Consider the following 25787-nt stretch of genomic DNA (forward strand, 5'->3'; position numbering starts at 1 on the left):
AAAATGGCTGGGAATATTGTGCTGTAGCAGCACATAACATTTTGATATTGTTTTCACTTTTGGAAGTGCTGAAGATGTGGCTGTGGCAAGCTTTTCAAACACAGACTCAGAATTCAGTGGTAAATGACAGGCAGCCAGGTATTGTCATTCTCAGTCAGTCTCATAATTTTGTAGCCCGTATGTTACGTTCACAGCCCAGGAGCATCACATGGGGCATGAATCTTAGCCTAGCAGGAGCAGTAAGTTGCAGTAGTGCCCACTGGACAATTTCAGAGAAGATAGCGAAGATCTCCTTTGGTCTCTGGCACTCCCTGCTGACTGAGGCTGAGGTGAGGTCTAGTCTCTCTTCTTGACAGGAGGCGGGATACAGTTACAGCAGCTGTTTCTAACTTCTCATAAAATGAGTGCTGTGAAGTCCAGGTCTTTTGGCTGTCTGGGTTCTCCAGATCTAGCCAGAAGAAGCTGTGCCATGCAGGCCTTGACTGCTTTCCTGTAGAAACTGGTCAGGGAAGTTGAGTGCAGGGAAGGGAAGGAGAGGAGAAATGATATAAACCCATGTCTTGTTCTAACGTGGACCATGATTTTGGATTTTCTGGGACCTAGGGTTTAGACATAGACACTATGACTGCATTTCAAAAAGAACACATAAGGAGAAAGAGAACACTAACTTGAAGTGAGCTTCAACACTCATGGTTTTAATAATACATGTTATGTTTCCCTAGGATTCTTGGAAGTATTTTAACTCTGTATCTGATGAGCCTGTCTTACGTTCTGACTTCATGTCTGTGCTAAGCAATGTTGAATACATCCTTATCAAGGCAGCTTATGGCCAAGGATTACAGCAAAGCAGGTAAAGCAATCTCTGATTGCATTTACTTATTATATTGCATTTACTGTAATTTAACCTAGAAATAGTCCCAGCTGAGCTATACAATAAAGATTTTAACTCAAATTAGAGAAATTTCCAATTTCCTATTTATGACTTTTGCTCTTCTGATAAGGAAACATTTATGACCTATAATGGCAGTGGAATCCATTTTTAATTTTTTTTCTGTGAAATACTAAATGTCTCTGCTGCTTACTTTGATAGGAAAGCTCATAAAGAAGCACAGAGCCTTACAAGCTGATGCAGTGTTCTGCAGGATGGGTGATACAGTTAGATGATTTCTAAATTATTTCTTTCCCATTTTATTTTTATAGGTATTGAAAATTTTGATTGTTTTTTTTTTCAGTTGAAACATAGCTCCCTAAGTTCTCAGGTTTGTACCAATCTAGATCTCTCCTGTAGCCTTATGTGCAGTGATAATAAACCACTTCTTTATGGCAGTGGTAGTAAAATATTCCCACCTCAGAATGGTAGCTTTTTACTGCCATTTTGAACAGAACTAGGTTACTAATGAGAAGGAGGAGATGGGATATAGTCATTGCATCTGTCAGCTCGGAAACTAATAAAAAAACCCCAGAAATGCATCCAGTGAAAACCCAATATCTGTACATCTTCACAGATGTGAAGAGGTGTGATTCCACTTCCAGATGTGGACTATTTTTGATTTGCAGCCCGTCACCTATATGTTTGTTAGCTCTGTCCAAAAATTTGTGGGACAAACCAGATGTATTTCTGTCTAGTGTTTTCTGAGGCAGAAATACATACTCTTGTATTGTAGGTTTGTCAACCATTGCAGACCAATGGCTTCAACCTATATTACTTTGAAGTACTTCTGATTTGTTTGGTTTAGGTTCTAAAATTCCATAAATACGTAAAGAATCTTCAGATTTGATTGAGATATTTGCATGAGGAAAAGGGAATCATGGGAGATTATGCATGTAGCCCTGACCTTGAAGCATAGAAGTGTTTGGATCTCAGTTTTGGTGCCATTTCTCTAGATATTCACACTCTCTTCTGCATATATTTTGTAGAATTGCAAATATCTCAATGGAAATTGCAGTGAAGTTTGAAGAAATGCATCTAGGCAGAGCTAGAGCTCATCTTGTAGAGCAATGTAGATGTCCTACTGGTTATGCTGGATTGTCCTGTCAGGTATAGAATCCTTGAATACTTCTTGTGTGTCTAATAGTGAGATAATAAAAAAAGTTACTTAAACGTCTTTTAGAATTGTTTGTAACTGGATTATATATATTTTTTACTTTACTCCCCTTACAAATAGAGCTGTGCTCCAGGATACTACAGGGGAAGGCATACAGAACTCAGTGTCAAAGAGCCTCACGCTCTGATAGCACCTTGTGTGCCCTGTCAGTGCAACAACCACAGCGAAACCTGTGATCCTGAAACTGGAAAGTGCTTGGTATGTACTATTTATAAATTTTTCTGTTGGTTTCACCTGAACATACTGTGGCAGTAACCTATGGAAGGAGTTTCTGGGCAAAGTATATGGCTGCACTATTTGGGTAAAGTATAATTCCCCCTGCAACTCTGAAAAATGGGAAATCTTTCCCATAGAGTCTGTTCAGTAAAACTATCAAGCTTTTTAGGAACTAACATCTTCCAAATAATTAATTATTTTAGTTTTAATTTTACTTTAAAAATAACTCATGTATCTGTTCAGTTTAGCTGTTCTTCTGTGAGACTTTTTGAGCATCTGTCCTTGATCTGGCCAAGGTCTGCTTAGTCACACAAAAAAGAAGTAAAGGGATCAGTAAGCCATACCACACCACAGACTGGGTAAAGTCAAATTCTGTTTCTCTCAGGAAGAGAATCCTCTGGGCAGCTTTAAGTGAGGCTTTTTTAACTCTGGAGACTGAAGTAATATAAAGATATGCCTCAGCTAAGTTAATTTGATTGCAAAGGGTTGCAAAGAGGGGCCACATCTGACTAATACATTGCCTCTCTCTTGTGCGCTGACAGCTCCATGGACAGCAAATTCTTAGCTAACCAAATAAGGCACATGAAGTCTGTTCTCTGGTATGGCTCAGTATTCTTTCCTAAGGGTTTTTACATTTTCTTTGTTTTTCCAGTGGTGAGTTGGTTAGTTCAAAGTCAAATTCAGCTGAATTCACTCTGGAAGAGAGTTTTTTAAATGAGTTTCTTTAGTCCTTCAGGCTTTTGTAAACCGTTCTTTCGCTTTCAGGTTTGTCCTAAATTATGTAACTCATTAATAAGATCTATGGTTCTCATTTCTACAAGGCCGAAACATATAGATCTTTCACACTAGTGAATACTGGTCATTCTCTCTCTCAGCTTCTTGTCGCAGGGGTGGCAAGTCACCTACGTGTTAAGATTACTACTGAAACATTTTCAGCTGAGTAGTGTAAGCAAAAGCGATGGTTTTCACCTCTGACTTCTGCTCCTGTAAAATAGGAGGCTGCATTGCTATTGCTTACTGTCTTCGACTAACCTCTAAAACATACACACTCTCAAGAATATGAATCAAAAAAAAAAAGGAAAAAAGAAAAAAATGGTCAAAAAAAGGGAGAAACTGAATTTTATTCACTTAGGGGACTAATCAAATTATTTTTGTAATACCGATTTAGTGTTTTAATATTAATATCACTGTCTGTTGATCAGTACTGTTGACAAATTAAATATAGTGTCTGTGGATGGTCCTGGGTTTATAGCATTCATAGGTATTTGCTGAAACATTGAAACTTATATTTTTCATCCAGCTATCTTGTTTAATTTTTTCCATCAGTTTCTTCTTTCCTTTTTTTTTTTTTTTTCCTTTTGAGGGTTTTTTGCTTTGTGCTGTGATTCCTTGGCCTGAATTGGATTAATAGAAGTAGAAATATAGAAACCTTAATGGAAATTTAAAACATAAATTAGGGCAGCCTGCCTGAGGGGGCATTCACATAAAAGAAAATATGCTGGCATTCTGTTTATTTTTGCATAAAAGGTTCCTCAGCTCAGAGAATGCTGACCAATGGGTAGTGACATTTAGAGATGATTGTTGAAAACTGTGCACATTTATCGATTGGCGGGAAGATAAAGTTCCTCTTGTTTGTTGTTGTTTTAAACTGTCTGAATTCCTTTTTGTGTGTCAGAACTGCAGAGATAATACAGTTGGTGATTACTGCAGTGCTTGTGCCCCAGGCTACTATGGGAAAGTAATTGGATCTGTCAACGACTGCTCTCTTTGTGCCTGTCCCAGAGCCAACCCTGTTAGGTAACCAGAACTTATTAAATCCAATGTACATTTTAGTGTTCAGGATTTCTTGTGCTGTATGCCCCACCTTCTACTCCCCCCACGCTATCACAACAGGAGTTAGTTATCATTACATGTCCTAAATTTTTAGATATTTGAAAGCTACCTATTTTAGTAAATGAAGCTTACATTCCGAGTTGTTCACAGCTAGTGGCAACTCTGTGAGGTTTTAAAATAAAATGATTAACTGATAGATAAGTCAAGATAAGAGTAGATCAGTCACATAGAATGTTTTATAGATAATGGAGTTAGTTGTTCTGACATGATTTAATTTCAAATGTGGGTCTCTCTCTCGTCATTCGAAAAATAATGCTTTTTTATTTACAAAGATTCAGGCCACCTCCGGTCAATGCAGGAACTTTTCATGTCCTAGGGGAAGAACAAGTACCCTCTTGTTTGAAATTTACACATCTGTTTGTTTGGTAGTGGAACAGTTAACTTCATATTTTGAAAATCAAAATGCTGTGCAGGCTGTTTTTTCTCCAGAAGCCTGAAAAGCATATTTGTTGTTGGCTTTGGGATAATTGAATCAGAATAAGAGTCTAGCAACTCTGACGTTCTCATGCAAGTCTCAGTTAGATATATACCATAGCCGTACCATGCAACACCATTTTTCTTTGTCTTATATTTTAAAAAGAAGGCCATAAGGTACTTTAACAGTATACGGTAATGGAGTCACGTTGGGAAAGCAAACTTTTAATGAAACAAATAATTTAAAGTGCAAATTCTAGAGCACTGCATCAGATTGAATAGAGGATGCTGTTGCTTGCAATATTCAACCTGTGGCTGAAGGTGTTCTCTGTCCTTGTATGGTCTTCCGTTTATGTGCTAGCAGGTATTTGTTTATCCTTCCTCCAGTTTTAGTCCCACTTGTGTCCTGAAAGGTGCTCAGGATTACCACTGTGATGCCTGTCTCCCAGGGTATGAAGGACAGTACTGTCAAAGGTGAGTTACACACGATGATCCCATTTATCCCCAACTCCCAAGGACAGTTTGATTAATATGAGCCATATTTGTACGCTGAGTAGATGATTCAGTGTTCATAAATATGAATGACTGCTCAAGGACTTCGGGTGATTTGTTAGTTACTGTTAAGAAGCCATTAATTAAAAACCTATCAGTGATTCTCAAAGATAAATATGACATCTAATTTCATGATGAATATCCCCTGATGTTCAGTGTCCCATTCCTCCCTGTGTAGGTGCTCCCTTGGCTATTATGGTGACCCTCAGCTTCCTGGTGGCAGCTGCCATCCGTGTCGGTGCAATCCAAGTGGCTCTGTTCATGTTAATTGTGATGGTGCAACTGGCCAGTGCCTCTGTAAACAAGGTGTGACAGGACAGCTCTGTGAGGAGTGTGAACCAAGACATCTTCTTGTGGAAGACGAGTGTCTTTGTAGGTGGTTTTTAAATTGTCGACTTCCCAATGGGCTTTGGTCTGTTCCAGTGATATTTATGTGTACATGATTTATTCCTTAAATGTTTTTATGATGTCAAGCCCTATTCTTTACATGAAAGGAAAGAAATTTTAACCACTTAATATTTCTGTAAAACAGAGGAGGTTGGACTAGATAATCTCCAGAGATCTCTTCCAACCTCAACCATTCTGTGAACACAGGGGAAACTACAGTAGAGATCATAACATCAGACAAGCCTTAAAATGGCTTATTTAGTGTTACAGACAAGTTTAAGGAAAGATAATTTTAATACTTTTTTGCTGTCTGTATCATACCTTTATTTCTTTGAAAATGCTGAATTCCGATGTCATTAACCCTTTGGATGGGAGGTTGCTGTAATAATACTTCTGGAGTTATCCAGAAATGTAGGCATTCTCCACCAATAATTAGTCATATTCCACCAATAATTAGTCATGTAATTCTTTATGAGAAGGTGGATAGCAGAAAGCCACAGCTAGTATAGTAATCTGCTTTACAATGAATTGGGATTTAGGACTCAGATTTTGCTTTGTATAAGTAAAAAAAAACCCCGAGGAATAAATGGAATTACACCACAACAGGCTTGAATTTTCCGTCTTCCTAACCCGTTTGGGTGAATGTCAGTGGCATCACCCTGGATTTATGGCAATATAGCTAAACAGGCTCAATAAGCTTATAATGCAGCAAGCAGCTCCATAGCCAGCAGGATCAATAAGGCTTGAATGTGTGCTAACCAAAGGAGAGCATGTTTGGAATAGGTCCACTCTTGGGGCAGAAAGGCAGGGCAATATTACAAACCTGTATACTTAAAATTACTATACCTAATCACTCTTAACTCAAAAGGTAAAGGCACGTACTGTGTAAATCAAAATAAATTTCAGTATTTAGTGGCTTCTTTTTGATACTAATATTGCTTCCTCCTCTTAAAATGGTTTATTTAGCTTGTGATGACAACTGCACAGGAGTTTTGTTAAACAGTTTGGATAATCTCAACAAGGCCATACTTTCAATGAACCTCACTGGTGTTGCCCGTGTGCCCTATGGGATATTGTCAGAGTTGGAGAATGCAACAAAACAGCTGAAGGTAAAATGAAAAAATAGTAGAAATACTTAGCACACCTTTGAAGCAAAACTTGCAGCCACTCACGTGTGCCAGTAATTTACAGAAGCCTGCCTGAAGTTCATGGCTTGAATGTGTGTATGTGTAAGTGATACCACATTAAGACCATTACATTTGGTATAGAACTATACCTTAAGTTATTTAGCTGCCTGTATTACTTTCTTTTCATTTGTTGTACTAGCATTTAAATAAATGAATGAATATATTTTTCAATCAGCACTGTGATTATCGAATATGCTATATGTACATGCTTCACGGGTATTATGTGCATCCCTAAGTCTGCCCAGATGTACAGAAAGGAAGGGGAATAATTTTCAGCAGTGAAATTGAAACAGCAGGCCGGGTCTTTTCCCTTTACGGTCCCTTTCCTAAAGAGCTGCCAAGGCATATATCTCAAGGCTGTTTTCGCTAGAGTCCTCAGGAGGAGGGGGTCTGGCAGGCTGTGTCTCTGTTAGCCGGGGTGCCTGGGATGCAGCAGTTTGCTTTCCTGTTGGTTGTGTGCCCTACTCTGTCTTCCATCTCAGGACACAAAGGCCAGGTAGAATGTTTCAGTGCTGCTTGTGGCAAACTTTCCTTCCAGCTCCTCTCCCCCTTAAACAGAGCATGAAATACCACATTTTGTGGTTCTAGAGGGTCATTTACTGTTGCTGAGGTTTAAGTTCATGTGGTCTCTGCAGAAAGCCAGAGATAAACAGAATCCTGCCTGCTTCATGACCACTAAAATATGCACGTTTATTGATAGGAGTCTGCTCAGCCATAAATCAAGCAAGACAAGCTGTAAGACATAAACAAAGCTATCTTCTTTGTATTCCTACATGTCACAACAAAATCAAAATGATGTGAGACATCTTTTGCTGCTGGATTTGGCAAATTAAGAGTTTGAATTAAAATTTCACCTATTTAAGATGTAAGGCAGACTTAATTCCAATCAATGTACTTGGAAATGTTAATAAATTACAATATTTGAAGGCAAACTTATTAAATTACATGTTTGTGCTTCAGCAGAGACACTCTTATCCTTTAGTTTTAGTTGGTAACATTTTAGTTATAAGGCTTCAGTTATGCTTCCCTTCCTTTATGTCATAAGACATAAACATACTGAATTATTGTAATACTTTAAGGATACAATTGACTTGCTTTCTGTAATTGTTTTCTGTTTGTTCAGGGGCATCATCTTCTGGGACTATAAACATTATTCAATATGTAGCTTTTATTTAGCACTTAAATTATAAAACAAAGTCAAATCTTATTTTTCAATATTAAAATCAAATCAAAGCCAGCTGTCACTCTCCTGAAAGTGGGATGCTAAAAGCGATACAAAACCGCTTGTGACTATGATGTCAGTTCTGTTTATGTAAGGCCACAATGTTCTTTATACAACTTTATCTTGAGGGTAAGTTAGTAGTCTCGTAATTTTTCTCTTTTTGGAAACAGGTATTCCCCTCTTCTGGCTAATCAGAGATTACCATCCCTTTTGCCTTGTACCAAAGTAACGGTAGCCAGAAGCTAAAAAATCCCCAAGTTTGTTTGTATGAGTTACAGATCTTCCCTGAGGCGCTATCCCCTGCACTCTGTTGTGTCTTTGCCTCATGCTGGTCACTCAGGAACTCTAGTATTTCCTCTTTTTCTAGGCATTAGGTGCGGGTCTTCCAATAATGAGAAAGTTAATCAAATTGCACCACCTGCTCCTCATTGCTTCTGCATATTCAGTCCATCTGAGGACTTCAGCAGTTTTGTTTTTCTAGTTAAAGCCTCTTGGTTTACTCCTCCTGACATACCTAGACACACTCGCCATCCCATTTTGGGTTTTTGAACTGGGCTTTTAAAGAAACTTTGCTGTGCTTTATCCCAGGAGGCTCAAGAGCGTCAGCTTCTGTTTCTCTTTTCACTTGTTCTTTCCTCATCCTGAGGAAAAGACTTTGAAATTTCCATTTGACACAAAGCTGTTGCATAGTCCTGTGTATCGCTTTAAAAAGTCGGGCAGAATGATACTTACTGTGGTATTTACAATGGTTGGCCCTGAAATATCTGAAATCTAAAAATAACCTTTCCCAGACTTGCTCTCTTTGTAAGACATGCCTTAAGTTTCTTTGCATCTTTAGAGAAGTGGTATTCTGTTGCAGGCCTTGACTGTATCAAATGTGATACATTTGGGTACAATGGCCTATTTATTGCCATATAGAACAGTTTTGAGGTGACCTTGGAGCCAAATACAGCCTATTATTCTCTCTTATTGGTGAGAGGATCTGCAGGGCTGCTTGTGTTAACTTACTGCGTCTGGAGGGCTAAGATCTTGAACTCCTGAGTGCCATGCACTGGGTTTTGACATGGGAACTAAGAGCTCTCCAAGGTCATCCTCACAGATATACTCTAGATGCAGCTGTTTTGACAAGAGCAGCTGCCAATACAGTAGCAGCTGTGGGACTGGATGGAAGACATTTAATATGATGGGCCTTGGAACTTCTCAAAGTAGCTTATTTGGGCAGCTCAGACTGTGTCGAAATTGAGAATCAGGAAAGCAGAAATTAGGCTTCCTCCTTATTACTCAGTTGAAAGAATGACATGTCTGGATCCTTGGTTTCTTATTTAAAGAAGTGACAGACTTCGTTGCATGAACTGTATGTGCGTAATTATTTTACATCATCTTACGTGCTTTGCAAATCAGTCATTTAAAACATATAAACAACCGAAATAGTGTGCATAGTTATTTTCTTCCCAGAACTTTTCCGGACATACAACAGAGTTCTTAAATTACAGTGTGGTGTTTCTTCTTGTTTCTTGTAGGGGTCTATAGTTCCTAGAGAAGATCCAGCTTACTCATTAGCTACAGCAAAAGAAAGTCTTTTGAGTTTATCAGGAGGAATTGATCAGCTGCATGAAGAGGTAGGTGCGGTCTTCTTTATTTGTAGCTTTTCTGGAGAAATCTTTTGAGATTTCAAGGGTACATTTTCAACTGTACCTTTGAGATTCATAGGTACACTCATAAATGTACCATTTATGGTACATAAATGACAAGAGCTATTTAGAAATTATTTTAAATTTGTAGAGTTCAGTGAAAGACTTCAGTCTGTTCTGTAGTCTTTCTGAGGAGGAGAGTTAATTGGTCTGTGGAATTCTTCTGCAAACTACAGTGTTTCATGATATTGTACAGGAGATTTACATGGTTGCTGTTAAAGTTCAGAGACTTTTTGTACTGTGATCATTTAAGACCCTAAAACTGGAGAAAGGGATACTTTCTTCATGCTGGTATTAGCCTGGTGCTTATTCAATTATGTCACAGCTCAGTATTCACCAAAAAGTCTTTGATACCTATAGTATTGTGTTTAAAATGATCTCAGCAGAAGTAAATCTGTTGAAAATCCACATGAAAAGTAGACAACATTTATATTGCTTACTTTACTAAAGAAATAGCTTTGGTAGTTACAATCTTATTGATTATGAAAATAATTGATAACACAATTCACTGATATCAGTGGTGGGAACTTTCAATTAATTAAGGCATCTGCAAGCATGGAAACATCAGAGATTTATGAATCAGCTAGGCCTACCTCACCAAAAAACATTGTTTCCTCTTGCAAAGTATTCTCAATATTGGGAAAAAAAGTGTAAAACCATAGACAAATGTTGTGAATTAATCGTGAATTAATTTTAGGAGAACTTTCAAAGATGATCTCTGGTTTTATTCTAGTCATCTAGATTTTTGAAAAAAGCTGGTCAGCTTAACACAATGACTCAGGAAACCAGGAATAAAAGTCAAGAACTGACTGGATTTATTGACACAGTACATACAACCATCAAAGGTATCCTGCTTTTAAGATATTTCCACTTCTTTACAGAATTTAGAAGGTTATTTCCTTTGCAACTCTTAAAGAACTATTTACATGGAAAGTGCTGCAGTTTGCACAGGGGGTTCCTGTATGCTCTTTTTTTAATGGTGTGACTAAATTGTTTGCTCTCCTACTTAGAACTTGCTGAAGTTGCTATGTCACTGAATGAAACACTGGGCCTGGATCTCCCGCTGTCAAATGCTACATCTCAGAGCCTGCAGGATGATATTTCTGCCCTTTTGGATGCCTTGCGCAAGAAAGATTTTGTTCAGCAGCATCATAATGCTACCAGTGTCCTAAAGTAAGCCTGTTCTACTGAAAACTTCATTTCACATATGTCTATACTGTGCAATACTGCTTTTTGGAGAGATATCTGGAGAAACATTACGCCATAATAAGAGGCATTGTGATGGATAACTAGCCCAGGTGGAGCTATATGAACTCTGAATTTGTAGTTACATTATTTGAAGATATTTGGGCATCCCATGTGATACTAATGCAGCCAAAGCCTGTTGCTTTGGACAAAGTTCCATTGCAATAAGTGAAAAGACTCAGTGGTTTTGGTTTGATTCAAATCTGGCCCTAATGCACATCTCCTTGTTGCTTTTGGCTAGGAAACGTCATAGAACTGTCTCAGGTCTCAGTCAAGCCCAGGACATGTCAGTTCTGCTGAAGGATATGGAGATTTATTGTCACTGGAATATGTATCACATAGATTTGCAAATGAAACCAAGGCACTTGTTTCAACATTCTGAGCCACTGTTTAAGATTGTATTCCATTGTCTTGATTTGTCCCCAGTTAAGACTATTTTAAAATGGCTTTTATATTCGTTATTTATTAGTGCATATTGCCAGACTTGACAATATAAAAACATTGACTGCTCCAACAGTCAGCAAAATTTTTATTCTAACTTCAGAAACACTAATTATTGCCCTAGCCCACCAAAAACTGTAAGAATGTTAACATTGGCTTCAAGGGACAAAGATTTAGATCAGAGTGGAATATTTCTGAAAATTTGACTTTTCTTTATTAAGTGTTTTGGATTAGGCAGGATACAATGTTTATACTGGTAGCATATCTGATTTTGTACAACAGACTTCTGTGCTTGTCCTTGTACTTAATATTAAATTGTATAGAAACTAAATGGAGTAGAATAGTACCATTTATTCTTATATTTATTAGGAACTTCAAATAGCATTTGCACTCACAAAAATGTCTCAAAATGACCAGTTGCATAGTAATAGAATGTTCTGACTTTCAATATCAGCTTTTGAGCTGTTATACAAGGCATTTGTAAATTAACTTTTGCAATTACAGGCTTTATTGAAATTTCTGAAAGTTCTCTAAGTGTCCTTTGACAGATCGAAGAAGAGAGTTAATAAGATTTATAAGATTGTTTGCTCTGCAGAATTTATCATGCAATGCAGTTGTAAATTCAAAAGTGATTTAAAAAAACAGCTTGACAGTGCATTTTTCAAGGAGCAGAAGTTACCACATGGCTCACAGTTTACTGAGTTTGTGATGTCATACTGTCAAGCAATGTTTGTAACTCAGGTCTCCACACATTTGCCATGTTAGGCAAAGTTCCCAAATAGTGTGAAATATAATCTTTTTACTCTACACTGAAATAGAAGCCACTACTGTCTGTAAAATACTTTCTTTCTTGTAATTGTTTTAAGGCTGTGGCTTCTGAGTGTAAGGACTCTGAATTATTAGTTTTAAGAACACAGGCAAACGCACATCTGCTATTCAATAAGGATGATGGAATGTGTTTTGCTGTGTATAATTGTGAAACAAACAATGCTTCTTTTGCTTTGGCTAAAGATCTATATGATTTGAAATCTGATTAAAAGGGGCAAACATTTTTGTTTGCAGTGTGCAGCGTATGTGCTGAAACAGAGAGAAACAAAGGAAATTCTAGGATCATTTTCAGTTCAATTCCTTCAATACTGGAAAATGTTCAAATGGAGATGCAGATATTCCCAAGTAGAACAGCTGAAGTGATTAACAACTGACAAATTTGGGGATGTTTGGTATTTCCTAGATAATGTCTGTTACTGATTTCAAAAGACAAAGTGCAGAGATTGCTCATTTTAGTGTCCATTTTAATAAGGCTATTTATTTTTATTTGATATTTAAAATTTTCAGGACTCTTGGGTATACGTGTTTCAGTTCTGGTTACTTGTTTCTTTCCAGTATCAGTCCTCATAAATGATGTTTTGATCCTACATTCAAAATATGAATCACTACAATTAAGACATAGAGTGGTCCCAGAGGGATGTTTCACAGAGGTTTTGATGTGGGGGATGTTCCAATTAAGTCCAAGCAAAAGTGATTTATCCTAGCCCCTTTCCCCTCTCGTAACCACATACAAAGTTTATGAACTGTATTCCTGCCCTCTCCCCAAGGCAGTCATCTTTTTGTGTGGTAAGATGAGTAACTAAGCTAATGTGTATGTATGTTATTAGAGAAAAAAACTGAAGACTTCCGTAAGAAGATGCATTTAAATTAATTTCACGTGACCCCAGTTTCTCCTCAAGAAACCCATGCTCAAGTTTCTCCTTTGCCATTTATTTATTTTTCTGATTCCTCTTTTTGTCAGAGCTGCAGAAAATTTGTTGATCCGGGTTCAGAAAGAATATCTTACACCCCAGCAGGAGCTTGCTGAACTGAAAAAGGATGCAAGCCAGCTCTTATCAAAGCACAACAGCAGACTGCAAGATGCCCAGGACCTGGTGAATAAGGCGCTTGCTAACATCAATGAGACCAATCGCTTGTTTCCTCTTATCTCTAGTAACCTGGCAGAGTTAAATGTAAGACTGGACAACCATTGTTGCATAAGAAATACCAAATACGAAAGTGTGTTTAAAAGCTGCTTTTTAGACTTTATTATATTTGTATATGTTTAAACGTGTTAATATATGCAATACCTTAAAAACTCAAAGGAAAGCAGACCCCTGTTTGAAAACCAAAAACTGTTTATGTAATATGTGAACTCATCTGTACTAGCTGACTTTACAGACTACTATAAACCACTTGATTTATGCTGTAGGACAAGAAGCTAAATATAAAGCAAGGTGAAGAAGTCTCGACCATGCTCATTAAAGAAGGGAAGGACCTAGTGAACATTGCTGTTGCTCTCGCCCAAGATGTAAAGAACTCTACATCTGTAAGTTATTAAGTTTTAACATCCTCTTTGATACTATCAGGTGTATTTTGCTATTGAAAAAATAAAGAAAACCATTTTGTTGTGCAGAACCTGGAGGGCCACCAGGATGGGTTAGTCCTGTGGAGCACCAAACTGCGACACCACGTGGATGAACTGGTGATGCAGATGTCTGTGAGAGGAGTGCTTGACTTGGTATACAGAGCCGAGGACCATGCTGCCCAGTTCCAAAGGCTTGCAGATGCACTAGAGAGGTAGGAGACTTAGAAATACGAATTCAGGAGAGATTTACAGTACTGTCTGTCAAATTTAATTTCATCAGGTAGTAGCTTAATCCACTCAAGGAGTTCCATGTCCATGGCATGGGAGTTGGACTAGGTGATCTTTAAAGGTTCCTTCCAACCCAAACCATTCTATGATTCTGTAATAAATTTTTTTTCGCCATTTCAAGTGCTCTTTATTTTTAATGCAATGCACCTTTGTTAAATGATATAGAGGGGGTTGATTAGTCTTGCATTTCATGTGGCTGGCTTACTGCAGTATCTAATCAATTATTAAATGCTCAGTGAGTATAGTGTGAGTATAGTATGAGTATGCTCATGGTATGACTAGAGAAGCTTCTGGTCTGTGTATGAATACTTCCTGACAATGTATCTCTCAATCTCATCAAGAAGCTATTCCATTTTGTTGCTTTCAAAGCATCTTGCAGAAATAAGCGGGTTGCAATCTCAAATCCACTCAAATGCAGTCCTAGAATTTGAAAGTTGGGAAGTCATTCCAGTTAATTCAATGGAAATTAATTTTCTATCCCAGGAATTCTTCTAGGCTTCTTGCTGTTTTGTCTTTTGAAGTCAGCAGATATTTGTGTTAACAGTTAAATCATAACAGATTGGAAAATTTGTATGTATTTTAAGTTTGAGAACAGAAAATTTTGCTCTCAGTAAGCCTTCAGATAAATTCAGTAAAGCAAAATTTAATACAGAATAGCTTTCAGATACTTATGATTTCTTTCTAGGCTCTGTATTTCTCTACTTTGCTTTTGAGCTCTAGCTAGGAACCTGTTCTGTTTAGCCGATGTAATTTGTTTGTTCTTCATGCAAAATGTCACTTAATTTGCTTTATAAATTTAAAATTGACCATAAACAAAAAGGAATAAAATAGAAAAAAAATTAGATTAAAGCCTTCTTTGGAGTATTTTTTTAGTTCAAAACAATGAACATAAAGCCCCTTATGCAACATAGGGCAAGGTGTGCTCAATTTTTGAGTGCATCATGTATTCTAGAAAGATGCACATGCTGTAACTTGAAGACATGGAATTTAGTGCTTGATTAAGATACTCTCATGAAAAGAAAATTACTTGTTAACGTTCTATCTAGTGGCCTCTCTAAAGTAAGAAATGTGACTCTGAACACAACTGCTGCTGTCTATACCCACTCCAGCGTTAAAAGTGTGATTGAAAGAACAGAAAGTTTGGCAGATGATGCATCTAGAGTTATGAATGGCCCCTTGGATTTAGTAAGTATCAATATTGGTATTTTAAGTGATGTCTTTCCCTTTCTCATTTTGGAATATTTTTTCTAATTGTTTTTGCACTTGTTGAAATTTGAGTCTTCTTAACGGAGGCATGTATGGCAGCCAGTCCTACCAACTGGTATATACTGTATCTTGAATCTGTACTCCAAGGCAGTAACAGTATACCAGATTTCATCTTCTGTTTATCTTGCTTTTCTGTCTGCCACAGTACTGTCTACCTTTTGTTTGTTTGTTTGTTTTTTAATGTCTAATGCGTGGTTAGCTGGACTGTACTTGGTTCTATGAGTGTGTTTATATCAGTCATCTGACATGCATTCCTGTAGAACTTAAGTTCCCAAACCTTTGGTGTTCCCTTCCACTTTTGGAATCATTCAGCCACCTCCCTATTTGATCTGTCCCTCTTCCATTTCTATCTAGATATTCCCCACCGTGGCTATTTTGCTTAGTCTAGGACTTTTTATAACCACATGTATGTTTATGTGTCAACTGCCATCCCTCTGTCTTCCAAGATTATCAGCTTGTTATTGAAACAGTAGATTAAAAAGACCTGAGCAGTTACCAGTCTGACCTTATTACTTTCATAGTATTCTATTTACTCCCCTTTTATCTCATTCTGCTTTTTGTGATGGTAAACCCAAGGAAGGAATGGGCTATGTTTTACAAGTGTCATGCACGGGACTGGAGAAACAAATATGTGACCATATTTACATGATAGTGATCAAAACAGTTGGCATTGTTTTGTGAGCTTGCGTGTTACTTTAGAGCACTCAGCCTTATTAAAGCTTTGTACAGTATAAATCCTTCAAGGTACTTTTGTAGATTTTCCAGTTGGAGAAATGGATTAAAAGAACACTTTAAAGACTGTGCTAGGATTTTTTAACTTAGGCCTGGAACTAGAATTACTGCTGTTCCAAAAGGTAACACTAAATCAGTAGCAGTGTTCAAACTAGAATTTGGTAGGGTTTTTTTCGCAGTCTTCTCTTTTTATTAACTCACAAAGAGATTCAATGTCACATTCTTGGAAAAATGGTTACAACTTGTACTTTTTTAATTGATGCTTAATAAGGTAATAAATAGAATATCTCATAAATAATGAGACTGTTCAGTAACTTGAAGTAGAATCCGCAGATACTTTAATGCTTTCAGTTGAATTTCTGTTTTTCATATGTGGCAACTGACGTCTGTGTTTTTCAGCCAGAGGAGTCTCTCAGTCTTCTTGGAAAAGAAACTCTACTACTTAGCTCCAAATTTCAGAATGAAGCTAAAAATCTGAATAAAAAAAGTGATGGTCAGTTCTTCAGAGTTCGCATTTCTGCCTCTATTTCTTTTTCTGTATCCTGTTTTGTGGGGGTTTTAATGTGGGTTTTTTTGGTGTGTTTTTGGTTTCTTTAAATGAGCATAAACTAAGATAAAATCCTGCATATGACTACATACACATTTTTATACAATTAAAATTAATGTATTATGCAGTCATGTATTATTTTAATTTTTTAGGTAAGAATATAATTTTTCTCCGTAAACATGTAAAAAATTGGCCTTCACTATACCTCATTTACCTCCAAGCAATGCTTTCTTTAAATGGCTGTTTTTCCAAATGTTACCAATTAAATCATTAGGGATTGTGCAGTAGACGAAGAACAAACATAATTCTTGAAGAAATACATTCATCCAATTTTATCTAATAAATCATGGATTACACAAGTATGTAGGATGATATATTTAAATCAGAATCATTTTTACTTGTTCTTTCTAGACAGCTGAAATACAGAAACAAGCTGAACTTTTTTTGTCTGTACAAAGTGCCTTTTGACTCAGAGTCCCTCTATAAATTCTGAAATCACTTTGGGTTTTTTTTGTTACTCCAAAGAGACAGCAAAGCATTGGAGTCTGCACTATGGAAGTTCAAAAAAGCATTTTGAACACAAAGTTCGTGTGGGAGCAGAGGCTGGCCCTACGGGAAATTTTGGATGAAATTGGACAGAAAATGAATGTCTCACAGAGATAAATTGTAACTGTAAAATGGTCTTTGCTTTTAAAATCAATGGCTTTACAAATATGTATGCATTTTATGTAATTCAGATGGACAGAATACATACCTTTTTTTCCCCTTCTGTTCTACATATTTTTATTTTTAGTGAGAGGATTCTGCAAACAGATCACAAATAAATAAAAGAAAAATGCTTCTTTGAATGGCTCCTGTCAGATATAACAAAAAGCGAAGAACATCATAAAAATTGTTCACAATCATGAAATCATTTTAATTTATAGTATTTTTCTGACTATGTTTCTACCAATTCTGTCTGATGGAATTGGCCAAAAAGCATAACTTTGAATGGAACAGTTCCTAAAGGAGCTTATCCGTGCATACTGCATTCATTTTGCATTCCTGTTTGTAAAATGCTCTTTCTGTTGAAAAAAACAAAAAAGTGCCATTAAATGAGTGAATACTTGTTATCCCTAAACATCGGGTTTGTGTGGGTTGTATGGTATTTATTTATGCCCAGAAAAATCATACTTATTTCTTTCAATAGGCCTTTTATTTGGATTGAATGCATTGAACAAAAAAGTAGAAAAGATTCAGAAAGGTACTAATAAAATTGTCAACCAGCTTAATGATTCCCTGGTGACACTAAGAGCATTGCCTAATGGTAAGTGAAATTTATATTGGCATTTTCCTTATTACAGAACCATCTAGTACAGTCCTAATTCTGTTCATTGTCTGATTGCAGAGATCTAGCAATAAACTATACCGGAAACTTGTTTGGCCTCATGCCTTACAAGGAATATTTTCCATTTTTTTAGGAAACCAATGAAACATAACTGGGTTATTATATAAGGCCTGTAGTCTTATTCCCATTTCACACTGCTGTAAATCAGGAGGGGCTCTGAAAGCAGTATAATTACAGTGATGAGAAGAGAGTGAAGTCCTAGAATATTTAATCCCGCATGGACAGAAATTTACGCGTGAAACTGTGAGGTTTTGCTTTCTTCTGATAGCTTCTTTCAAAATTGTTTATACTGCACTGTGAATCTTATAATCTGCATCTAAATGTTTTCTTGTTGTGAGCACAGATTTCATTTAACCGAATAAAATGTTCTTTCTGTGCTTTTCCAAAACAAAAAAAATCCCTTATTAGAAAAAAGTTATTATTTTGGAGAAAGGCAAGACCTAGTGTTCATGGAAACTGATAGAGAAAAAGTCTTTGAACTTGTGAATAAGAGTGTCTGAAATGCTTTGCCAACCTTAGTAATGTTTTTTTTTTTAAGGTAGAAAAACACTCATAAGGGCCTCCTGCCTGGGTTGTTGAGTTGTAGTGTATGTCCAGATTAGAATGCTAAATCCAAAGCTTTGAAATACCTATTTTAGAATTCAGGCTTTTAACTCATTCTAAAGGGTTATATTAGTGATAAAGTTACGCTGGGTATTAATTGCAGGATGCTGTCTGATGTGGAGGTACACATTGAATGTGTTAAGGCATTATTAAAATCATAAAACAGTCCTCCTGAACTCACAGCTTAATATTGTATGATGTCAGGTTTTTTGTTACATTTCTTGAAGTTTTCTCTCTTTTTTTTTTTTTTTATCTGGGCAGAGATTCATGGTGTTGTTGCCCTCTGTATAGGGTATTGGTTGTGAAGGAGGATCCCTGCAGACCTAAATCAGGTTTTTTGTGCCAGCTGCAGCATCTTCCCACTATTTCAGGCACAGGGGAGTCTAAGGGGCAGGTTGAGATTCGGAGTGGTGTGCTCACTATATAAGTGATCGTAGCACAAAGCAAAGGGTGCAATAGACCTTCTGCCTCACCAGCTTTCTGTAGGATTACACAGTCACAGAATGATAAGGGTTGGAAGGGACCTCTGGAGATTATCTAGTCCAACTCCCCTGCCAAAGCAGGTTCACCTAGAGCAGGTTGCACAGGTGAGAAACATAACATTCAAAACATAAGTCCCAGACTAGTTACTCTGGGTGGCAACACTCATTTAGGGAACTTAAAACACTATGAGCCTTATGTAGTCATATAATCTTCCTGCTGGGACAGGCAGAATCAAGTTCTCCATCACTGCATTCTGTGTCTATGTTGTATTCAGAGCTGGTCACGAAAAATATAATATTTTTCCTAGAATTCAAAACTTGGATTAATCAAGTCTTTTGATCAAAAGATGTGAAAATCTAAACTGATGAATCTTAATTAAAATTCCTGCAAATTCTATTATTTATTTATGTGTATAATATAGTTTATTATTATATACCTCTGTGCATGTGTGCGTGTATGCATGAACAAACATAACTATATCTATATAACTATATCCATATCTGTATCACCAGCTTGGGAACATTTACCATGTTTTTTTGTTGAGGACCATAGCCATGGCCATTTTCCAACTTAATAACTGGGCGAGAGGAGTTGTACCAGCCTCCTGGCACTCCAGCTTCACACTCTCCACTCTGTAAGCCATGATGCGTTCAACAGTTAAGCAAAATTTAGATCATAGTAGGTCTTGGTTTGGAACTCCCCTCACAGACTGAAGAACACAAACAAACAAAAATATAACTTTTACTATGAAAGGAATGTAACTGACTTCTAGTGTTTTGACTATATTTGTAAGTGTGTTGTCATGAAGCCAGGCATTTATTACTCCCAAGTATGCATGAAAGCTGTGATTTTTTTTTAACCTGGGAACTGTGTTTCAGATACAAGGAAATACATGCTTGAGGTGAAAGAGCTGGCTGTGTCTGCAAACACCAGTACCGTGGTGGGTTTAAGTCACTTTGGGGATTTCAGTCAAAAGCTGCTGAATACTTCTTCTACATTGTCCCGAGTTAATGACACATTGAGGAAAACTAGTGAACTTATAACTGATTCATCAAAAGCTGGTAAGTTTGCTGCTTCATTGCTCTTTAGAAATGTCACTACTTGCAGAAGCAGTACTAATATTCAATTTTAATAAGCATTAAATAGGAGTCTGATGGACTGAAGGTTTCTTCCTAATTCAATAAAAATGTGCTAACTTTTAAAAAGACCTCTAGAGGAGCCACATGGGATACCCTTAAGTATGCATATTCCTTACTGATGTTTAAAAGTGCTGAAAAAAAATGATCAAAACCAGGCCACCTTGGCTAAGTATTTTAGCAATGAACAGTACATTTCTCTTTCAACCTGCGTCAACATTTCATTTATGTTTTTGCAGCAATCACAGCTGAAAAACAAGTTAAAGAAGTCGAAGCACAAGCAAGTCTTTTATTGGATCGTCTGAAACCTTTGAAAATGCTAGAGGAGAACCTGAACAGAAACCTGTCTGAAATTAAAGAGCTCATCAGCCAGGCCCGCAAGCAGGCAGCATCAGTAAGTTCCATCATCCCAGACTTAACTGGCCTCGCTTTCACTGTTAGCAGGGAAATTCTTTTGAGATAAAGAGCCTAAAATTATTTACTGTAAAAGTACCTGGTTGTTCCAGGGTCTCACTGAAGTCCAAGAACACTGACTGATGCTAAAAGCATACCGGAAAGGCTGTTGGTACATTTTATAATTTTAGCTTCAAGTTTTTTATTGCATTTGTGAGTCAGAACAGCAAGGCAATAATTTATTTACTATTTCCTTTTGTTTCCTAAAAAAATAATGAAATACACTGTGTCAGAAAGCAACCACAGAGATATTTTGGTGAGAAAGAGACAAGTGAGGGGATGGTGCTGCTATTATTTTTAGGACGAGATGTTAATTTCTAAGCTTATTTTAGAGATTGATGTGGGGTACCTCCATATAACATCAAGTATCATTACAAATCTTTTAACAAGAGTGTTGATTCTATCAATAAATTTGCCATGGTATGTCCATATGTTCTTTGCAAGAAGCTACCGTGCATCCAGAATACTTTAAGATAAATAATATACTTGTTTTTAAATCTCTGCTCCCCCCTTAAAGACAACAAAAGTGAATCAACTGTACTATGGGCCTCATTAAACTGTGATGGGAATACGAAAATGGCTTTACACTCAGTAATTTTTGGCATGCCTTTGGCTTCAGTATGGGTATGTTATTGTAAAATTTAGGGAGGTTTTGTTTTAAAAAATAAAAGGCTTTCAGTTCTTTCTGCAAATCTCTTTAATTATATGGTTATTGCTTCTCTGTCACAGTCTACTGAAGCTTAATGAATCCACTGCAGAAAAGACGGAGTAATAGTCTGAAGTGTCATAAAACACAGAGGTTCCTGGCAGGATGAAAAGAAGCCTTAGCAAAATCCCCTTTTCCAATTTTGAGAGTTTGTTCTGTTGTTTTGTAAACTTTTATTAGAGGAGAGAAAGTTTATATATCTGTTTCCATACACATATGCCCACGTGTGCTTTATGTATTCAGTTGTTACAGGCGTATTCAGTGAAGTTGATTAAGTTAAGGCTTTTCTGTTGTTAAAATGGGTTTTGTGTCAATACACTACCGAGCTCCTTGGAGTCTGGCTGCATTTAGCTTGAGTTGATGTCCCATCAATACACTAGACAGTGTTTACCTTGTAATATATTCACAAATGTATTCTTTGAATAATCATGTAGACTGTTGTAAAACTTTGAAATAACCAGAATTATTGCAGACTGTCTGCCTTATAAATTTTTTTTTTAAAATTTTCTCTTAACATAAACTAGAAATGATGTTTCCTTTTTTTTTCCCCCAAAAGGTTTTGAATTTCTCTATCTTTATTTTCTGATATTATTTATTATTACAGTGGCTTTTACTGACATATGGGCTTCTGATGCAAGATTTATTCTTATTTTTTGAGGTGTTTGAATAGTTTAATTTACTGGCTTCAAATCTCTTAAATGAATGAGTGAATTATGACAGAGTTCGTTCTTTTCTATTTGTGAATCTCCTTGACAAGTGATACCTAGGAGACTGCTAAGTTCTAACCCAGGTGGCAATACTTAGGTTGCATGAAAGTATCTCAGCAAATGGCTTGCATTTGTTGGTCAGAAGCTAAGTACATATTCCAGAAATATGTGCTGTGTACACTGAGACTTGTTTAGATTCCATTTCCTCCTTTCCCCCTCCAGATTAAAGTTGCAGTATCAGCAGACAGAGATTGCATTCGTGCCTACAAACCCCAAATTTCATCGACGAATTACAACACCTTGACACTCAATGTGAAGACTGCTGAACCAGATAACCTCCTTTTCTACCTGGGTAGCAATGGAAAGGTAAGTTTCTGGTGTACATTTGCTGAAGGTGTCAGATATTTTAAATGACCATATATAAGTTGTTTCCTGCTTGACTTCGAACTAAGTATCCAAGTGAGGGAGGCTCCTTGCCAACAAATGCGTTCACTAGGTAGGGGTGGAAATATTTTTGTGCCTTACATGATTCCTGAGATTCTCAAAGGTAGAGAATAAAAGCACTTGAAAAGGAGCATTATGGCTCACTGTCACATTGCCCTCCTCTTCCTTCTCTACGTAATCCTAACAAATGCACAGCTTTTAGCTCCTTGTGGCATGCTATCGCGTGAAAGTACTTTTTCACCAACTGGTAAATCACTTCACATACGCTCAGAAGTGCATATTTCTGTATGCACTATATTATCTATAGATACATAAAAACATCATGTTTTTATGTATCTATAAAGAAAACATTCACCCACTTGTATCTAAACTGAATTTTTTTGTTTCATTAAAAGTAAAAGTGAGTAAAAACTTACTGGGCCCAATTTTGCTAAAAGTCAGCTGCTGTAATAGGGGATGTAGGGACTTGAATCTGGAAAGACTTTCTCAATGTTACATGTTAAAATACACAAAACAGAAACTGCACATTTGGTGCCATGTATTAGAATAAGCCCTGCTGTTTTTCAGACAGACTTCCTTGCAGTGGAGATGCGACGTGGTAAGGTAGCTCTTCTTTGGGATTTGGGCTCTGGATCAACAAGAGTGGAATACCCTGATTTTCAAATTGACAACAACAAATGGCACAGAATACATGCAAACAGGTAATTAAAATAAGAATGGCATAAATGTTGGTTAGGAAAATTGATTTTATTTTTTGTGAGTGAACTTGGCATAAACAACACAAACTATCTTCTGAGGTTTTCCAGTGACAAGATTTTTCTTGTCCTTAGAAAAAGAAGCTAGTAGCATTTGTTGATTAAGCCTGGTGATTTCCAAAACTATTTATTAGTATTTGTACTTGGCAGGTTTGGAAAAACAGGTACACTCAGCATAGAGGAAATGAACTCCAATCAGAAGCCTTCATCTAAATCTGCAACCTCTCCAGGGACAGCCAGCATACTGGATGTTAACAAATCAACCTTGATGTTTATTGGAGGACTTGGAGGCCAAATCAAGGTTAAATTCTGAGATCAGCATTCTGTAAAATGTTTTTATCATGTTTGAGATACACTTTTGACTTAGAAATAATTCCATGAATTGGTTACTTCTTCAAGAAATGCCAGGTACTCTGAACATAAAGCAGAGATGCTATAAGGATGTCCTAGTATCCTGAAGTTAATTTTCCCTGGAAAAGTGTTAAGTGGTAATTAGGCCAGGCTGTGTGTGCATGCATGATACATAGACATTACACAATGAATTTGTTTTTTGTTTCCTTCTTCCATGGCTTCTTTTAGTTTGCCATTGTTATTTATGCTATGAGGCATGTAAGTAGGTCAAGGACATAGTTATAGTTATACTTTTTCAGTTGCTGCAAAACTAATCTATTATGATTTAAATGGTAATTGTTAATAGTTATGCTAAAACGTGTTGTTCTTTTATTATGATTTATATCTAACAAAGTTAGAGTACAAGGAAAACAACCAAGCAAAAATTTGGCTGCATAATTTTCAGAGTACTTAACTTTAATTGTGTTCATAAAGTATTTCTTGTCTTACAGAAATCACCTGCTGTTAAGGTGACCCATTTTAAAGGGTGCATGGGAGAGGCATCCCTGAATGGCAAATCTATCGGTCTTTGGAACTACATGGAAAGAGAGGGCAAGTGCAATGGCTGCTTTGGAAGGTATTTGGACTCTCTTTTTTGTAACAGATTTAGAGTTATTTACATCTGTAATACATATTTCTGTGTTAGCTGAAAATAATGAACTTGGACAAATTGCAGTGTTTCATTTATCATTAACTTCTGAACATGAGTTCTGAACACACTAATCTGAATGTGCCACTGGTGTCAAATAATTTCATTGTATGGAATTTTGTTACTTGATTAATCACTTTTTCAGAGGAGTTCTGTTGCTGTGGTCTACTTTGTGCATTGCAAATGGGGGCTGCCAGTGAACCAAAATATTTTGGAATCTTTGTTTTCCAGTAATTTCCAGCAAGATAATTTTTCTTCCCTAGGGCAAGAAACAATGTAAAGCAGTCTTAAAAAAAACCAAACCACCAACCAAAACCATAGCAAAACTGTAGCACCGAACTTGCTACTGTTCTTGTAATTGTTGTGGAAGGAGACTGGAGACTGTACTATTTTTATGTTTAAGGAATCGGAGAGAAATACTCTTGACCGTATTCCTTTTGCAGAACGTTTCATGGAGAAACAGCAGAGGGTGCTGCTTGATTGTATGAGATATTTTTTACAAGTATTATGTTGCAGGGAAAGGGACTAATAGGAAATTTATTGTAAGTGCAATTATGCAAAGCATTTTGATAAATGGATGATATGTTTTAAGTAAGAGGCTGTATGTTGTAACAATTATTTTTTCCCTTAAGAAATTGTTGGTTTTTTTCATACATCAGGGAAGAACATTTTTTTATCTTGTATACTTCCTTCCCCATGGCTAAATCATGTATTGTGAGATTCTATAATGAAAGTGGCCTTTGGCTGGAATCCTTCAATTACTCATTCATAACATCAAGATTCAAGTCTCTTTCCACACTTTCTAATCACACTGCCTGGTGGCCACACCAATTGATCTAACTTTTCTTACATTTTATATAAAAATGACTGGAAAACCACAAATTTTCAGTTAACATTTTTAACTCTGTTTTCTACTTCTGTAGCCCACAGGATGAGGACACTTCATTCCATTTTGATGGCACTGGATACTCAGTTGTGGAGAAGGCACTCCGCTCAACAGTGACTCAGATAATAATATTTTTCAGTACCTTTTCACCTAATGGGCTGCTTCTGTATCTTGCTTCAAATGGCACTGTAAGAAAATGGATCCGATTCTTAAGCTGTCAAAAACTATGTTTAGACCACTCGATGGTTTCTTTCTTTCTTCTTTGTTATTTTTCAGCTTGTGTATGTTAAAACATGTTATTATCTTTGTGTAGATTATCACCTGTGATTGACATCATACTCCAAAGGAGTAAAGACAGGAACCCTAGAGATAACTCTTCAGAGCAAATATTCTCATATACTAAGGGCAAAATTAAGCAATGAAAAATATTTTCCTAATTTTTTTAATTCTAGACTCAAATGAATGATTATTTAACTAAAGGCAAGAAAGGGAACAGTAGGGACAACAAACTAGTTTTGTTCAATTGGAGGAACCTTTGCAGAATGTAAAATCTCTTGGAAATGAGCTTGCCAGAAAGATAATATGATACTGAATAGGCATATTGAAT

The 25787-nt window shown here is 36.7% G+C and overlaps 1 protein-coding gene across 2 annotated transcripts in view; it reads left to right on the forward strand.

Annotated features, from left to right (window-relative positions):
- LAMA1 (laminin subunit alpha 1) overlaps positions 1–25787 on the forward strand; it is a 106082-nt gene that overhangs the window by 65732 nt on the left and 14563 nt on the right. For both annotated transcript variants that reach the window (XM_063326584.1, XM_063326585.1), the window contains exons 27-49: positions 723–850; positions 1918–2038; positions 2166–2303; positions 3997–4118; positions 5016–5102; positions 5359–5552; positions 6534–6676; positions 9497–9595; positions 10401–10512; positions 10678–10840; positions 13143–13353; positions 13593–13709; positions 13797–13960; positions 15083–15221; positions 16434–16527; positions 17771–17887; positions 19933–20115; positions 20430–20584; positions 22279–22422; positions 23068–23201; positions 23406–23556; positions 24098–24222; positions 25218–25368. In XM_063326584.1, coding sequence (XP_063182654.1) covers positions 723–850; positions 1918–2038; positions 2166–2303; positions 3997–4118; positions 5016–5102; positions 5359–5552; positions 6534–6676; positions 9497–9595; positions 10401–10512; positions 10678–10840; positions 13143–13353; positions 13593–13709; positions 13797–13960; positions 15083–15221; positions 16434–16527; positions 17771–17887; positions 19933–20115; positions 20430–20584; positions 22279–22422; positions 23068–23201; positions 23406–23556; positions 24098–24222; positions 25218–25368 — 3192 coding nt within the window. The remainder of the gene's footprint in view (positions 1–722; positions 851–1917; positions 2039–2165; positions 2304–3996; positions 4119–5015; positions 5103–5358; positions 5553–6533; positions 6677–9496; positions 9596–10400; positions 10513–10677; positions 10841–13142; positions 13354–13592; positions 13710–13796; positions 13961–15082; positions 15222–16433; positions 16528–17770; positions 17888–19932; positions 20116–20429; positions 20585–22278; positions 22423–23067; positions 23202–23405; positions 23557–24097; positions 24223–25217; positions 25369–25787) is intronic.

The sequence above is a fragment of the Chroicocephalus ridibundus genome, chromosome 2 (assembly GCF_963924245.1).
Source record: "Chroicocephalus ridibundus chromosome 2, bChrRid1.1, whole genome shotgun sequence".
NCBI classification, from domain to species: Eukaryota; Metazoa; Chordata; class Aves; order Charadriiformes; family Laridae; genus Chroicocephalus; species Chroicocephalus ridibundus.